The 18,623-nt window shown below is 38.9% G+C and overlaps 1 protein-coding gene across 2 annotated transcripts in view; it reads right to left on the reverse strand.

The window, feature by feature from the left end:
* The window catches only part of Naa15 (N-alpha-acetyltransferase 15, NatA auxiliary subunit), a 50,152-nt gene that overhangs the window by 16,261 nt on the left and 15,268 nt on the right, over positions 1-18,623 (reverse strand). For both annotated transcript variants that reach the window (XM_048333383.1, XM_048333382.1), the window contains exons 4-14: positions 17,148-17,305; positions 15,810-15,944; positions 13,737-13,890; positions 12,432-12,551; positions 11,078-11,173; positions 9,727-9,833; positions 8,281-8,353; positions 7,501-7,670; positions 5,849-6,001; positions 4,669-4,797; positions 2,960-3,173 (exon numbers count right to left, since the gene is read on the reverse strand). In XM_048333383.1, the coding sequence (XP_048189340.1) occupies positions 2,960-3,173; positions 4,669-4,797; positions 5,849-6,001; positions 7,501-7,670; positions 8,281-8,353; positions 9,727-9,833; positions 11,078-11,173; positions 12,432-12,551; positions 13,737-13,890; positions 15,810-15,944; positions 17,148-17,305 (1,509 nt within the window). The remainder of the gene's footprint in view (positions 1-2,959; positions 3,174-4,668; positions 4,798-5,848; positions 6,002-7,500; positions 7,671-8,280; positions 8,354-9,726; positions 9,834-11,077; positions 11,174-12,431; positions 12,552-13,736; positions 13,891-15,809; positions 15,945-17,147; positions 17,306-18,623) is intronic.

The following is an 18,623-nucleotide window of genomic DNA, read 5'->3' on the forward strand; positions in this document are numbered from 1 at the left end:
CTGGTGTGTGACACACATCTGTAGTACCAGCACAGGGGAAGCAGAAGCTTCAGGAGAATCCAGAGTTCAAAGCCAACCTAAGCTACGTAGCACATCCTGTTCAAAGAAAACACACACACAGCTGAGGGTGTATGTCAGTGACAGAGTGCTTGCCTAGCATGCCAAGGCTTTGGGTTGGATCTCTAGCAAAACAAAACACTTCACAAGAGAGCCAGCCTAAAGCAGCAACCGCTTAGAATCCCTGATGTACCAAGACAGTTGTTTTAAGATGCCAGATTGGGGGATGATTTATTAATCAGCAACGTATAACATACATGTATCACACCAAAAACAAATGGATGAAACAGTACAAGAAATGTACCCGAGGCTTAACATATGAAACTAACCTCTCTGCACATCACTTTGACAATAAATAAGAAAAAAAAACAAACTTCTGTACAACTACTTAAAGAGAAAATAAAAAAAACAAAAAACAGCTATATAAGAAAAAAAGAAAAAACAAATATATGCTTCCCCCCCCCGGTAAATACCACCTAAAACAGAAAATTTCAACAAGGACCAAAAATTGCATTCTAGAAGCACCACTGTATTAATGGGCAACCACATAAATGGTGACTTATACAAAACTGTATGGGGGATTGATTTAGGAGGTTGGGCCTCACTATGTTCCCTGGACTGACCTCAAATTCGTGATCCCTCTGCCTCTGCCCCCCAGTAGCTGGGATTACAAGTATGCACTTCCAAAGCTGGCAATGTAACTTGCAAATGATTTGTAAAATAACAGTTGCATCCTTGGCACATGCTACATAAAGTACATATATTATGTTTTCCAACATCATGAATTGAGGATACAGTTCCAGATTCTGCATCTCCATGGAAGAATAAAACGAGTCTCAGGGGGGAAAGGGTAAGGGGGAGGGGGAAGGGGGGTATGAGGGACAAGGTAACAAACAGTACAAGAAATGTATCCAATGCCTAACGTATGAAACTGTAACCTCTGTACATCAGTTTGATAATAAAAATTTGGAAGAAAAAAAAAAACCGAATCTCATTCTCTTGTCAATACTAAACATGTAGACTTTGTTTTTTCCAAGTATTTCCCAAACAATGCAACAACTGTCTATATAACATTTACATCACTGTAGTAGGTATTATAAGTCAGCTAGAAGAGGTTCATTCAGTAGATACTAAGGGACAACTAGGAGAAAAAAATGGGGTTCCACAGTGCTGAAAAGTGATGACTCAGGACAGTAAAAGACTCCGTAAAGATTTATAACTACTTCACTGTGACTCCAAAGTCTTTGCCTTTTTGATTACGCTACATCAAGGGCCAGCAAACTTCTAGAATAGCACTTGCAGCTTTGCAAGCCATAGATGGGTCTCAGTTATAACTGAACAGCTTTAGCACAAAGATAGATAATATAAAAATTGGTTGATTATATTCCAATAAATTTTATTTAGCAAATAAAGATTACAGTTTGGATTTGACTCATGGACAGTGCTCTGTGATCTTGCTTTTCTCTCCTCCTCTCCTTTTCTTTAAAAGGGAGGGGCCAGAGTTTCCTGGGAATCAAACTCAGGACCTTTCATATACTAAGAAAGAACTAGAGCTCATCTTTAGTCTTCAGTTTTTGGATTTTTTTTCTTTTTACTTTTTGGCCAGTCCTGGGGCTTGGACTCAGGGCCTGAGCACTGTCCCTGGCTTCTCTTTGCTCAAGGCTAGCACTCTGCTACTTGAGCCACAGCGCCACTTCTAGCCGTTTTCTGTATAAGTGGTGCTGGGGAATCGAACCCAGGGCCTCATGTATACGAGGCAAGCACTCTTGCCACTAGGCCATATCCCCAGCCCAGTTTTTGGATTTCTTTTGAGACAGGATATCATGATTTCCAGTTGGTCTGAATTCACTGAATTTGAGGCTAGCCTCAAATTCTGTCTTTCCCTTCTACTTCCTTGGTACATGTACCACAATATCTGGTAGTGACTGTATTCTGTTACCTGCCACTATTTTTGTTTTGTTTTTCTTTTAGTACTGGGGATTGAACTCAGGGCTTTGTGCTTGCTAGGCTCTACTGAACCATTCTTCCAGCCCTTCTAGTGTTGGTTGTTTTCCAGGTAGACTATTGCATCCTAGGTCCAGGCCTAACCGTTGGCTGAGATGGAATCTACTACAAACCTTTTTTTTAAAAATAGCGGGGCAGGGATACTCAGGTTTCTGCCTAAGTTGCTACAATTACAGGTTTAGCTACTTCATTCAGCAACTACCACTATCTTAAAATGTCTGTCAATTCACAACAGTAGTTGCCACAAGCCACAGAATACTTGCATACACAATCATATATCCTCCTGTATGAGAAACCACTTTGAGATATGGCTAGGGAAGGCTTCTCCCTAGAAATGCTGACCCTGCTATGAAAACAGCATTTTCCTAATTCAATCCCAAGATGATTTTTAATGTTTAAATAAAATTAACCTCGTTTAGTAAATTAATTACAAATACTATTTAAAAAAGAAACTACGTGCACTAACAGCCAATACTAATGTAATTACCACACTAATTGCATAGCTATAATACTGTTACGTACTATAAAGTAGTTAGCTGTGTAAATTCTGTATTTAATGCCAAAATTTATGAAATGAAATATGAACTTTTAAAGAGGAATAACTAGTTCCAAATTAAATCTATGGGGTGGGAACATAGCACACTGGTAGAATATTTGCCTGACATTCTGAAGAACATGAGTTTAATCCCCAACACCACAGAAAATAAAAATAAAAATTAAATCCTTATTTAATTGAATTTGAAAATATAAAACATCTTCCTTCTGTTAACCAGAAAGATTCACATAACATTTATCAAGATGACCAGTAAAAACCTCAGGAAAGAAAACCTCTTACATTTCTCAAAACAACATCTACATATACACACCAGAGCCAACAAGAAATCTCTAAATCTTATACCTGTATCAGCCTCATGCTCTTTATTCTCATCAGTAAGAGGGTTGTCGTGAAGCTTCAAATAGATCTCTATAGCAATTCTTGCTGCCTTGAAGTAAAATGGATGCTGTCGAAGTACATCTTCTAGTTTTAGTAAGTCCACATATGATCTAAGGGTAATCTTCCTCATACAGTATGTATGAAAGTCAAACTGGTCATCAGTGATTTCTATAAAATGCTAACAAAATTACCTTTTTATTATTACAGTGAACGATAGCAATGTGTAAGAAACTATAAAACTGAAAGCCTTGAAATTAATTATACCGCTGGCATAATAAATTTATTTTAAAAACCCCACAAAACACATTAAAATTACAATTATTCAATGAACACTTGGCATATCAAGTAAGCAAACAGAGTTGGTTACTATAAATTATGAGATACAGTAGATACTAAATTGTTGAAAATAAAAGTACTTAAAACACAGTTGTTTATAAATACATATTCATCCTACCCTTAAATCGTACTTAAGTTATTCTGCTAAACCAACCATAAAATAGTACAATAGAATAGACACACATGATAGTAAGATTTTGTTATTTAGAACAACTTATAGGGGATTAAAATATGTAGTATTTTGGCATTTTTTGAGAATATCAATTTGTTCCTATGGACTACGATGCTGGTACATGGAAAATATCCCCATGTAACAAGCAACCAAGTAGTCAGCAATGTCTACACTCTATCAACTAACTACTGGTGTTCTCTACTTGACAGAACACACAAAAGGAAGCTCACTACTAATAACAGAATCTGTAAAGGAAAACAAGATCAGAAAATGATCAACAAGATATGAAAACATTGTGAAAAGGTTTCAAAGTCACTCAACCCCACAGTAAACAGTATTCTAGCATCATTGAATGACGTCTCACATATTACAGAACAGGCAACTGCAATTCCAAAGAAAGGTTAAAAATCACTAAAAACATAGCCACAGGATTTTTACAAAGGTTAAAAAATTCCTAACAGAAAGGACACTGGAGGTATCTCAAAATATAGTATTTCGGGACTATGAATATGGCCTAGTGGTAAACTGCTTGCCTCGTATACATGAAGCCCTAAGTTTGATTCCTCAGCACCACATATATAGAAAAAGCCAGAAGTGACGATGTGGCGCAAATGGTAGAGTGCTAGCCTTGAGCAAAAAGAAGCCAGGGACAGTGCTCAGGCCCTGAGTTGAAGCCCCAGGACTGGCCAAAAAATAAAATAAAAAAGTCTTTCCATTAGAAAAATTGAGATGTGTAGTACTGATTTTTTAAAAAATTGCCTAATCTGGGTGACCATGGCTCATGCCTGTAATCCTAGCTATTTAAACGGCCAAGTATTGAGGATTACAGTTCAAAGCCAGCCCGGTCAGGAAAAGTCTATGAGATTCTTATCTCCAATTAACCAGGCCAGAGATAGAAGCAGGAATGTGGCTCAAAAAGTAAAGCACCAGCCTTGAGCTGTTTTGCTAAGGGTAAGGCCTAGACACTGAGTTCAAGCCCCAGGACTGGCAAAAAAAAAGAGAATAAACAAACCACCAACACACACACACGCGTGCACACACACACACACGCACGCACACATACCAACTAGTATGAAAATAAAAAGGGAAGGGGAAAAATTATTTTTCCCAAACCCTTAATTTCTAACAGAATGAAACAAGAAATTCATATGCATAAGGTACTTACTCTCTCAATTTCATGACATTTCTTAAGTGCTTCACCAAATTTATTCATTGCTTTATATGCCTGGGCACATTCTGTCTGGAACCACATGCACTGCATCTCATTCAAATTCTCAACCGCCGATGCTCCTTCCTACATGAAAATCATATTCAAGACCAGTTCTCACCAAATACACCATTCCACCACAGGAGCAAAGAAGGAAGAGATAGATGGTCAACTAAACTTGTTCAAAACAATGTTTAAAGCTAACTGTATGGGGAGAGGGAATTGATTATATGCATGTGAAATAGTCCTACAGTGAAACACTACAGTGAAAAAATAAGACTTCCAAATGACTAAAAAGGATATTAACCAGGCACTGGTGGAGCACGCCTGTAATCCTAGCTACCCACAAGGCTGAGATTCCAGAATCATAGTTCAAAGGCAGCCCCAGCAGAAAAAACCCATGAGACTATCTCCAATTAACCACCAGAAAACTGAAAGTGATGATGTGGCTCAAAGTGGTATAGAGCGCTAGTCTTGAGCAAAAAAGAGCTCAGAAACAACTCCTAAGCCCCCTGTTCAATCAAGCACAATGGGAACAGGAAGAGGGAGGGGGGACTAATTGGGCAAACAGGACTACTGTCTAGCACATAAAACAGATTCCCTAAATACTAGTTCCTATAACCTATAACTCCTATAAAATGGGAGTATAGTGATTCATGCCTGTAATGCCACTCCTTGGAAGACAGAGATCAAGAGGATTATGGTTTGAGACAAGCTCGGGCAAAAATGAACAATACTGCCATCTCACTCTAAAATCTGGGGTTGTTGGTAGTCCCCGGTCATCCTAGCTACATAGGAAGCCACAAGTAAGAGAAATGCAGGTTGAGGCTGGTTCTAGACAAACATGTTGAAACCTTACCTGAACAATAACTAACGCAAAAAAGGGCTCAAGGGGTAGAGCACCTACCTGCCTGCCAAGTATGGAGCCCTGAGTTCAAACTACTGTACCACCAAAGGGGGGGAAAAATTGCACAACTGCGTGAAAACAACTTATACTAAATATGACTAATTTTTTTCTAATACAGAAGATTTACAATGTTAATATTAAAATATTGAAAGCTTTGAAAAAAGAGTAAAGTAGAAGCACAAATTGGTTCATGTCCTGATTACTCATAAGAACACTGATAGTAGTACAAACCCTTGTAAACTTTGAGCACATTTCTTCAGCTTCTTTAATCAGATTGGCTTTTAGCATATATTTTGCACACTTGGAGTTAATAAATCGGTCTGCTGTATCTAGGGCCTGGGCTTCATCCATCCATCTTGCAGCTTCCTTAATATTCCCAGCATGCTACAAGGTACAAACACAAAATAAACCAGTAAGTACACTAATTTTACTGTGTAGGCAACTTGTTTGCCCTGCTGATAAAGTATTAAAACAAATAAATGAAAGAAAAGATACACTTTTGACTTGTAACATGCAAATTAATATAGAAAAGAAGAAAGTCATTCCTCTATAATTTATACCTTCTGGCAATCTAGAATGTAGGCTAACAATAAAGACCTATATTAATAGTTTTACCTGTTATATTCCTATCATAAATAATACTACTTGGCATAAAGGAAATACTAGAAAACTGTCAGACCAACGAAAAGTAGTCAGCAGCAAGAGGCTCACGTCTGTCATCCTAGCTACTCAGGAGGCTTGAGATCTGAGGTATGCAGTTCAAAGCCAGCCACTGGGGCAGGAAAGTCCATGAGACTGAAGCAGGAGGATTTTGAGTTCTATGCCAGCCAAATACATAGAAAGATGGTCTCAAAACAGTTGGAGAACACTTAGTGTTCATAAAACGTGAGGCTCACGTTTCAACATCGTTAAACAGAAAGAAAGGTGTTTTGAATATACAATGTCATTATTGACTTGCTAAATTATTGGCTCCTAATCACGCCTTCAAAAGATATGATTAATTTACTTGCAAGAAGAGAATGGTCAAATTAAAGGAAATGCTAGAACACACGACGGGAGAAACTGGGCAAGGTAGTACATTCTTGTAACTCCGTAAGATTGAATTCTGAGGCCAATTTCAAGTCAAATCAAGATCTTACTTAAAAAGTAATCAAAAAAAGCAAAAAGGGCCAGGACTAGGGGGCTCAAGTGGTAGATTGCCTAGCCTAGGGAGAATGAAAACCTAAGCTCAAACCTCAACACCTCACAAGACCAAAAGAGCGAGGGCAGGAAGGCAGGCTACATGCCTTGGAGTTAAGGAATCCAAAAAGACCGTGACACATAGAATTCACAACAAAAACCATAACTGTTGTAGTTTTCTTTCTTTCTTTCTTTCTTTACCAGTACTGGGGCTTGAAGGCAGGGCCTGGGCACTGTCCCTGAGCTTCTTTTGCTCAAAGCTAGTGTTCCTACGACATGAGCCACAGCACCACCTCCGGCTCCTTCTATTTATGGGGTACTAAGGAATCAAACCCAGGGCTTCATGCATGCTAGGCAAGCACTCTACCACTAAGATACATTCCCAGCTCGCATCACTGTTTTTACTTCAGCAAGTATCAGATATACTTCGCATTAAATACAATTACTTTTGGATTAGCTATATCTTTATTTACCCAAACCAGTAATCACCAGATATGTTTGATTACATGAGAATATACATATATGATTAGCTTTACTTAAGTCTTACATATTCACACACACACACACACGAGTTAACCACGACCATTCTAAAATAATCATACCCCAGTAAATTTTATTCCATTTTTTGAGGCATGTCATTTTTCTTACATTTAGAAACCATAAAATACAAAAAAGAGAAAGCAGTATCATTAAAAGACGCCTACCTTGTAGATTTTAGCTTTAACAAGAAAGAGTTCTATCAATGTAGGTGTACTTTCAATAGCAGTATTTATGTATTCCAGGGCAATAGATGGCTGACCAATTTTGTCATAATGTTGTGCCAAGTAGTACTGGACCCAAAGTAATGTAGTTGGTGGTTCTTCTTTTCCATCATCTTTAAAATACAAGGGGACAGGGAGGGAGAGAAATCAAGATTACATGTTACATAAATTTTTAAAACTGCACTGAATAGTCTCTATAAGGAAAGTAGTTGGAAAATGCTGAAAATCAAAGGAACATTGTGATTATTTAAAATATAAATTAAATCCTTCTACAAATAAATTGCTGGAAGGAAAGATAAAAGAGGAAACAACAGTCTAAATAAGCATGACAATTGTATAAATGATTATGTTTTGTCTTTCAGATACACTGAAAAATATTTGTGAATGAAATGAAGTCTATTTTGGTAGTTTCATCAGAATGTAAGACTAGAAGGAACTATAAGACTCCAGATGAAATATGTCTAGACATAATCAAAGCTTGTGAATCTTGTATTTTCACTTGAGGTTTCATCCAAAATTGAGATATTTTCCCCAATATATTAATTTCATTCTCTCCCAGTCAACGTGTAGTAACATAATACACAAATTAGTGAATTTCCATCATAATGGAAAAAATGTAAATATATAACATTAATCAGACCACTAATAATGACCCGATTAATAATTTCATAATACATTCAGAAATTTCAGCGTATTTTAAAAAAATAAACTATGTTTACTTACCGTTAGGGTTAAATAAACGACAGCTTTTCAGAGAGGTTTCATAACCTACAACTAATTCTTCTATGATTGCCACCTAGAATACAAAGACATAAGCACACTTTAATAGAGAAAAAGTAGATGCTTACTATTTTTGTGCAAAATATGTTATTTACACAAATGCCCCATATATACATTTTTGTGTGTGTGCCAGTCCTGAAGACTGAACTCAGGGCCAGGGGCACTGTACCTGAGCTCCAGGTTAGTGCTCTACTACTAGAGCCACAACTCCATTTCTGGCTCTTTGGTGGCTAAAACTGAAGTATCTCCCAAATTTTCCTGCCTTGGCTGGCATTCACACACAGTGAGACCAAAGGAGAGATGTTTAGGAAAGGAAAAGAAAGGTGCAATGCATGTGAACACACAAACTAATATTTATGGAACTGAGCTCTAGGAAATGGAAACAAAGTTACTTCTTCATTGCTGTTTTCCTTTTTGTCTTGTTTATCTGTCCTTAAAAGAGGGTAAGGACATGGAGTACAGAAATGGAGGGACAAAGGGTTAATAAATCAGTGGTGGTACTCTAAACCATACACTATGTGGAAAGTGAACTGTACAACTTGTGGGTGGGGGGCTGGGAATATGGCCTAGTGGCAAGAGTGCTTGCCTCCTACACATGAAGCTCTAGGTTCGATTCCCCAGCACCACATATACGGAAAACGGCCAGAAGGGGCGCTGTGACTCAGGTGGCAGAGTGCTAGCCTTGAGCTGGAAGAAGCCAGGGAAGGTGCTCAGGCCCTGAGTCCAAGGCCCAGGACTGGCAAAAAAAAAAACAAAACAAAAAAACTTGTGGGTGGGGATGGGAGTGAATACCTGCGGGAGGTCAGAGGAAAGGGTCACATTATCTAAGGAGAAATGTACTCTTTGCCTTATTCACATAATTATAACTACTCTATATCACCTTTATAATAATTTTTTTAATTTTTTAAAAAGAAATCATCAGCAGAACCAGGAACTAGTAAAGAGTAAAACAGAGAGAGGCAATGTTGTAGATGACTTATATCTTCATTCGTTTCCGCCACAAACTATATATAAATAACACCCACAGTTAACATCTGCTCTTTAAGAAACAAGAATTTAAGAAAATGCTTTTGTGGAAAGGGCATTTTTGATAAGTACATGGTAAATGAACTCTCAATTTCACAATCAAGAGAAAAACTAATAAAACCAAATCACAGATGAGTAGGGAATCTCAAGTGAGAGAATATATGCCCGGTCCACTTAAAACAAAGGAAAGAATACTAACAGTAAGCTACAGTAAGGGCAGAAAGAAAAATGATGAAAGCGAAGAGGTATACGTAGAGACACTAAGCTGCAAGCTAGGAAACATATACTCCTAGACAGAGATAACCGAGAATTAAGCATATTGAGCAATGAAATAATAGACAAGGGAAACGTTTTTGCTTTTACCTTTTCTTTGTCTTTGTACAGTGACCTCAAGGTATTGAAGACTGGTGGACAACCTTTGCTAAAATTCATCCTCAGAAACTTATCCAAACATTCTTTAAACTTCTCACCTTGAAGAGAAACAATTCTGTTGGTTTACATTTAGCCAGACAACTCTTAGTGATACGTATTTTGAGACACAATTTTTAAGAATCAGGATTAAAGTAGACAGGGATGGCTCACACCTGCAATACTAGCAACTCAGGAGGCTGAGATCTGAGGATCCAAGACTGAAGACTGCCCAGGCAGGAAAGCCCGTGAAACTTTTTTTTTTTTTTTGGGGGGGGGGGTCAGTCCTGGAGCTTGAACTTAGAGCCTGAGGACTGTCCCTGAGCTTCTTTGCTCAAAGCTAGCACTCTACCACTTGAGCCACGACAGCACTTTTGGCTGTGATCGCCAGTGACATGAAGAAGTACACAATGGAGGAACAACATGGCTCCAGTTGGTCCAGGCACAATGACCACTCCTTAAAAAGAACCAACATGGGAATGTGGCTCAGAGATAGAGTGCTTGCCTAGCATGCATGAAGCCCTGGGTTCAATTCCTCAGCACCACAGACACAGAAAAGTCCAAAAGTGGTGCTGTGGCTCAAGAGATAAGAGTGCTAGCTTTGAGCAAAAAAGAAGACAAGCCTCAGGACTGGCAAAAAAAGAAAAAAGAACCAACATGAAACCAAGTGCCAGTGGCTCATGCCTATAATCCTAGCTACTCAGAAGGCTGAGATCTGAGGATCACACTTCAAAGCCAACCTAAGCAGGAAAGCCCACGAGACTTATCTCCAATTAACAACCAGAAAATCAGAAGTGCCACTGTGGCTTAACTGGCAGAGCACTAGCCTTGAATCAAAGAAGCTAAGGGACAGTGTCCAGGTCTTGAGTTCAAGACCCAGGACCAGCAAAAAACAAAACAAAACAACCCCCTCCACCCCCAAAAAAAAACACCCATGAAAAGGACATCAGAGATGTGGCCCAAGTGGTACTTATCTTAACAAGCATGAGGCCCTACTTCACCACCCAAATAAAAAAGTTATCCTTTACAGGCACTGGTAGTCCATGCCTATAATCCTAGCTACTCGGGGCTGAGATCTGAGGATCAAGGTTCAAATACAGCTTGAGCAAGAAAGTCTCTAAAAGACTCTTATCTCCAATTAACCACCAGAAAACAGGAAGAAAACAGGAAGTGGTGCAGAAGCTCAAAAATAGAGTGTTAACCTTGTGCAAGAGCTCAGGGAAAGCACCCATGCCCTGAGTTCAAGGCCCAAGTAAACTATATATTCTAACAGCATTTTCCTTCTTTCATAAGTGTTCTTACTTACCAGATAAAAAGTTTAATGGCAACCTTCGTGGCACCAATCCCCTAGGGTATTTAGTCCAGGCCTCCTCATATATTTTTAGCCGTTCTAACATATTAGCTGCAGACAACGAAAAGTACTTTTATGTATATAAGCTTACATTTTACTGGCAAGTCACAAGTTCCTCAAAATAAATTTTTTAATCACAAAATAATTTTAGTAATAAAAATCATTTCCAATGTTTTTATATCTTAAATACATATGATCACATAAAAAACACTATTTTACCCTACTCTGACTTAGGCAAGCTTTCAACACTGCTAGCTTCTGAATAAGTCTCATTACTATGTATTACTTGGAATAACCAAATAGACATGGAACTTCTAGATCTACCTACTATGTATTTCTCCATATAGTTTCTTTTACTCTCAGTCAATCTTCCCTTTCACTCATTTTCCCTATCCTCTATTGTAGTCTCTCTCACTTTCAATCTATTAAGATATGAGTAAGGGGGCCATACACTGCCCAGATTCTTTTAGTGCATTCTCCTCACTATTTGTTTCATGGCTGTAATTCCCTGTTTATCTGATTCCTCTATCACCTCCACCACCATGCTACTGGCACAGATAGGCACCAAATCCTATGGGAACCATGAATCTTTTTGTATGTGCCGATGGTATTTAAAAGGCTTCCTACGGGTCTTGAGGAAAAAGCATCACAGTAGACTGGTGGAGAAGGGAGGACACTTAAGGCCTATTCGTCTCTGGATCTGTCTGCCCATCCACAGTGTGCACCCACTCATAAGAGAAGATTGGTAATAAGCAAGGGGCACACGGACAGTCTCTGAGTTTGAGGGATGAAGATTTACTCTTCTCAAAAAGGCAGAACGGGGCTGGGAATATGGCCTAGTGGCCAGAGTGCTTGCCTCGTAAACATGAAGCCCTGGGTTCAATTCCCCAGCACCACATCTATAGAAAACGGCCAGACTCATGACTACAGGAGTCTACTCGTTTACAGCCACAATTTACTAGGTTTACACCTCCTTTTCAGTCAGGATGAGGATATATTTCATTCATGTACAGAAATAACATACTGAATTCTAAACACATGTTTTCAATGCTACTATGCATTTTAATTTTTTTTCCGGGAGTTATTTCTGAAATTCTGTTCTCTATCATTTCTATCAAATTGTAAAAAAAAAAATACATTTCAAAACATGCTAAATCTGCAACATGAAATAAGAATGTGCAATATGCTTTCACATTCAGGGTTTGAACTGATTATTCACCGTTTCTATTGCTATACTTTTCACTGAGTTAATAAACAAGTAAGTAATAACAAAAAGAGTTAACCAAAGCTAAATTTTAAATAACTCTACCTGGCTTGAGTGCTTTTTCTAAGCCTTTGTAATAGGCCCAGTTTTCAGGATTTCTCTCTTGCAATCCTCTATAAACATCAGCAGCATCTTCCAAACGACATAATTGCAAGAGAAGCTCCCCTGATTAAAAAACAAATACATCAGCAAAAATAACCACAGAAAAAACTTACAACTAATTTCCAATGTAATTTTAACTTTTCTTAAACATTTCTCTTAAAATCTCATTATGGGGGCTGGGAATACAGCCTAGTGGTAGGCAGAATGCTTGCCTTGTATGCATGAAGCCCTGAGTTCGATTCCTCACCACCACATATACAGAAAAGGCTGGAAGTGGTGCTGTGGCTCAAGTGGTAGAGTGCTAGCCTTGAGCATAAAGGACCCAGGGACAGTGCTCAGGCCCTGAGTTCAAGCCCCAAGACTAGCAACAACCAAACAAATCTCCGTATGAATCCATGTTGGGAAGTAGTTGGAGCTGGTATCCTGCTGAATTCTCAACTCTACTGAAAAGGACTGTTTATGATATTATTTTTATTGTCTTGTTTGTAGAAGTTCACATTATTTAGAAATATATTTCCGTAAGTGGAGCCTGTGGCTCAAGTGATAGCCTTGAGCAAAAACACAGGGACAGCACCCAGGTCATGAGTTTCAAGCTCAAGGACCAGGAATCCTTTATTAAAAAAAAAAAAGAAAGAAAGAAAGAAAGAAAGAAAGAAAGAGGGGCTGGGGATATGGTCTAGTGGCAAGAGTGCTTGCCTCATATACATGAAGTCCTGGGTTCGATTCCCCAACACCACATATGTAGAAAATGGCCAGAAGGGGCGCTGTGGCTCAAGTGGCAGAGTGCTAGCCTTGAGCAAAAAGAAGCCAGGGACAGTGCTCAGGCCCTGAGTCCAAGGCCCAGGACTGGCAAAAAAATAATAATAAAATAAAATAATAAAAAAAAAGAGGCTAGACAGAAATACCTTCACAGGTTCAAGTCACTTAAAAAAAAAAGATGCTTTATTGAATCATGTAATGAAATTTCTTAACTCCTATATCCATTGTGAAGGTATTTCCCACTTTACAAATTACAGTGTAAAGTCAGGCAGTAGTGGCTTATACCTGTAGCTACACAAGCAGGCAGGCTCTTAACACTAGACTCTTTAACACCAATAAACTACTACCCCGCCCCCAATATTTTCTTTTAAGCAAATCACAATTTTCCACCATAAAAGACAAAGGCAAATGTGATAATCAGTAGCAACTAAATTATTTTTCAGTCTTGCCTTTGCTCTAATAATTAGAAAAAGTGATTCTTTAAAATACCTTTGGTTTCTTCTACAGCAAGTTTATCACAAATCTGTTTTTCATAGGTACAAAGATGTTCCAAGGCTTCTCTATAGAGACCTGCTTCCCGAAGAACTTGATTCTGATATAAAAGAAGTTCACTATATTCATAATCCACTTTATCAGGGGATGTCTGTATAAGGATATAAGGAATACTAACGTAAGAATTTGCTTTCCAATTAGAAATTTATACACTAAAAATAATATAAAACAAAAAATAATATAAAAGGATATCTTAAAAAAAACTGTTATTTGAAAAAATTCCTAAATACTTGTCTATGGAACTGTTAATTATTATGTTCTAGCGATCAAGTAAAAATAACCCAAAACTCTTTAGTGGCTCATGTCTGTAATCTTAACCCCTTAGGAGTCTGACATCTGAGGATCATAGTTCGAAGCCAGCCCAAGCAGCAAAGTTCATGAGATTTTTATCTACAATTAGCCACCAAAAAGCTGGAAGTAGAGCTGTGGCACCAGTAGTACAGCACTTAAAAAAAAAAAGGCAGTGTACTGGTGGCTCAGGAGGCTGAGATATAAGGATCACAGTTCAAACCCAACCTTGGCAGGAAAGTCTGGGAGACCCATCTCTAATCACCAGAAAACTGGAAGTGGCACTGTGGCTCAAAGTAGTAGAGCATTATCCTTGAACAAAAAGAGCTCAGTGACAGTGCCCAGGCCCCAAGTTCAAGACACACAACTGAAAAAAGAAAAAAAGGGGGGGGGGGGCGCGGCTGGGAATGTGGCTTAGGGGTAGGGTGATTGTTCAGCATGCATGAAGCCCTGGGGTTCAATTCCTCAGCACCACATAAACAGAAAAGGCCAGAAGTACAGCTGTGGCTCAAGTGGCAGAGTGCTAGCATTGAGCAAAAAAGAAGCCAGGGACGGCGCTCAGGCCCTGAGTCCAAGCCCCTGGACTCGCAAAAAAAAAAAAAAAGGAAAAAGGAAAAACTTGTAAGAAAAAACAGTGAGAGAATCCTCATATTGAAACCACAATTCAGCAGAGAGACAGAAAGACAGACAGACAGACAGATGGGGGTGGGGGGGGCCTGCTTACAAACAAAGAGCTACTAGAGATAACAGTCTCAGGGACTTTCCTGCCTGGACTGCTTTGAACCATAATCCTCAGATCTCAGCCTCCTACCTACCCAGGATTTATAGGCGTGAGGCACCAACATACAGATCCATAAGACTCTTCATCTCTAATTAACTACCAGAAAACCAGAAGTGAAGCTGTAGCTCAAAAGTGGTAGAGCACTAGCCTTGAGCAAAAGGGCTCAATGCCAGAACCCGAAACCTGAGTTCACACAAAGAAATTGTGTCTTTAAAAAAAAAAAATTGGAGGGCTGGGGATATGGCCTAGTGGCAAGAGTGCTCACCTTGTATACATGAAGCCCTGGGTTCGATTCCTCAGCACCACATATATAGAAAAGGCCAGAAGTGGCACTGTGGCTCAAGTGGTAGTGCTAGCCTTGAGTAAAAGGAAGCCAGGAACAGCGCTCAGGCCCTGAGTTGAAGCCCCAGGACTGGCAAAAAAAAAAAAAAAAAAAAATTGGGGCTAGGGATATTGCCTAGTGGCAAGAGTGCTTGCCCCATATACATGAGGCCCTGGGTGTTCAATTCCCCAGTACCACATATATAGAAAATGTCCAGAAGTGGCGCTGTGACACAAGTGGCAGAGTGCTAGCCTTGAGCAAAAAGAAGCCAGGGACAGTGCTCAGGCCCTGAGTCCAAGCTTGCCCCAGGACTGGCCAAAAAAAAGAAAAAAAAAATTGTGTCATGCAAGAAAATGGATGGAATTGGAAATTATCGCATTGTGTTAAATAAGGCAGTCTGAAAAAGACAAATAACTGCATATATAGATAGATCATGCATATATCAAATATTTACCGCTAGTTAATGGGCGTGAATTCCTACATGGAGTTTTTTGTATTACTCTCACAACTTTTCTGCATGTTTGAAATTGTTCTCAAATAAAAGATTTAGTCAGGCAATGTATTCTTTCTTTTAGTCACACACAGAATCTTATTTAGTAAGCTCTCTTCTTGATGTTACCTGTTGTGTTTTCCTAAATTCTTCTAAAATCTTTGCTGCCATTTCATAATCTTCTAATAAATGGTAAGCAATAGCATAACCAATCCATGATGCTCTCTGTGCAGGTCGAAGCTGTAGTAACTGATACCTCGTTTCCTTTAAGGAGGAAAAACACATTCTCTTAGGTTTCAGTGAAAGCAAATCCTCCTTTGGAACATCAGATTCACTTATTCCACAATAGTATGTATTTTGCAACATAATGCTGAAAACAATGATACAAAAGGTTTAACCCATATTATGTAGTTGCATAGAGGCAAAGGCTAGTTTTTTTTTTTTTTAAAGAATTAGCAATGAAGCCTCATAAACTAATTTTTTTTAGGGCTGGGAATGTGGCTTAGCAGTAGAGTGCTTGCCTAGCATGCATGAAGCCCTGGGTTCAATTCCTCAGCATAAACAGTAAAAGCTGGAAGTGGTGCTGTGACTCAAGAGGTAGAGTGCTAGCCTTGAGCAAAAAGAAGCCAGGGACAGTGCTCAGGCCCTGAGTTTAAGCCCCAGGACTGGCCAAAAAAAAAGAAAAAATTAATACCAGGTGGTATCCTTTATTTCTTCATCTTTCTACTCAAAAAAGAAACTGGATGATAAAGACAGTATAAAGGAAAAAATATTCAAAAGTTCTTTAAAAAACACCCAATTACTAAATTATGATACAAGAAAAAACAAGTCCAACAGGTTATCCACAGAAGATGGGGGGAGAGGGGAATAATAGTAAAGGGAGACTAAATAAATCCAAGACTCATTTGAGGGCTCATCAGTTCAGGGCTGGGAATGTGGTCTAGTGGTAAAGTTCCTGCCTAACATACCTGAAGCCCTGGGTTTGGTTCCTCTCAGTACCACATATACAGAAAAGGCCAGAAGTGGCACTGAGGCTCAAGTAGTAGAATGCTAGCCTTGAGAAAATGAAGCCAGGAAGGAACAGTGCTCAGGCCCTGAGTTCAAGCCCAGGACCAGCAAAAAACAAACAAACAACAAAAAACTCACCACTTCCAACATAAAAATAAAAACATCAATAACAAAAAAAGACCAAGCTAACGGCATCTGTCTATGTGAGTACTAATGCTTCTTTTTAAGAAACCGAAATAACCCTACAAAGTCATTCAAATCTACCTCACCAATACACACACACATTAAAAACTAAGGTAGTAGGGAGGGGGCTTTCCAATAAAATTACTTTAAAAAAATGGAATGAGCTAATGAAGAGCTCCAGAAGGCTGAATACAGTGGAAATCTAATCAGGAAATAATCAAAATAATCAAAGTTCTAAAGAACAAAATTTTCATCTTAAGTATTCTCATTACTTACCCTGTAACCCTCAAGATCTCTCATTTGAATCTGTAGTAGGGAAAGGTCCCTTAAGATTTGAAGATTGTCTTTATCCCACTTTAGTGCATTTCTGTAACACTTAATGGCTTCGTCATACTTCTTGTCTGACCTCTGAAGAAGGCCATAAACATGCCAACCTAAACAATTTTGTTAAGGATACAACCTGTGAGACAAGTATTAGTGTTCTAAATCATGTTCCAAGAAACTTGGAAAACTATAGCAATTTCCAAAATTATGAACTTAAACTTAAAAGAAATAGGAAACAAAGATAAAAGGGAACAAAATAGAAAAGAGCGTAGCTTTTAGAGACAGAGAAAATGATATTTAAGCCTGCTTTATTAATTGCAAGATTTCTTGGGCACTGTCCCTGAGCTTCTTTTTGCTCAAAGCTAGCACTCTACCACTCTACCACTTGAGCCACTTCCTGCCTTGTTTATGTGGGGCTGAGGAATCGAACCCAGGGCTTCATGCATGCTAGGCAAACACTCTACCACTAAGACACATTCCCAGCCTACTGCAAGATTTCTTAAGTTAGTCTCATTGTTTCCTCAGATGGGAATACAATACATAAAATGATCACTGGCTGATACAAAGTAAATGTGAAATAAGTATAAGGAGTTACCTTTATTACTGAAAGTAAAAAGAAGGAATACAATACCATCTTTGGGACAGTGCTTAGTAGAATACCAAGTTTCAGAAAGTCAATTATATACAGTATCAAAACAAAGCTGAGTGCAAGTGTCTCCCCTCTGTAATCCTAGTGACTCAGGCGGCTGAGATCTGAGCTATTTGAATCCAGCCAGGGCACAGAAGTCTATGATACTCTTATGTCCAAATAACTACCAAAAGAAGACGCCAATGCTGGGAATGTGGATTAGCCATAGAGTGCTTGCCTAGCATGCTGATTCCTCGACACCATATAAACAGAAAAGGCCGGAAGTGGTGCTGTGGCTCAAAAGGTAGAGCATTAGCCTTGAGCAAAAAGAAGTCAGGAACAGTGCTCAGGCTGAGTCCAAGACCCCTGGTGAAGAAGGAGAAGGAGGAGAAGATGGTAGAGCTGTGGTTCAAGTGGTAGAGAACCAAGCTGAGGCTTGTCTCTACTTTGTAGCTGGGGCACACTCTAGCTACCTCCCCAAATGACTAAGGGGCAAATTTCCTTAATTCCATTTATAACGGCCTCATACCTCCCACCATCCCCCCTTAATAACCTCAAGTATCAACACCATCCCTGGTGATTAGGATTCAGCATATGAAGTTAAGCGTACAGGAACATTCAGGCCAGAGCAAAGCCTCCCTCATTAAGACTAGGAAAAGCTGTCATAGATAATTTAAAAGGCAAGTCCCATTTTTTGAGACAGAACCATCATTAAAACATGGTATAGATATGAAGGCAGCTGGTTCTACTCGATTTAAAAATGAATAATTTCCTCTGGAATTGCACAGGAGGTATTTACA

The sequence above is a fragment of the Perognathus longimembris genome, chromosome 24 (genome assembly GCF_023159225.1).
Source record: "Perognathus longimembris pacificus isolate PPM17 chromosome 24, ASM2315922v1, whole genome shotgun sequence".
NCBI lineage: Eukaryota > Metazoa > Chordata > Mammalia > Rodentia > Heteromyidae > Perognathus > Perognathus longimembris.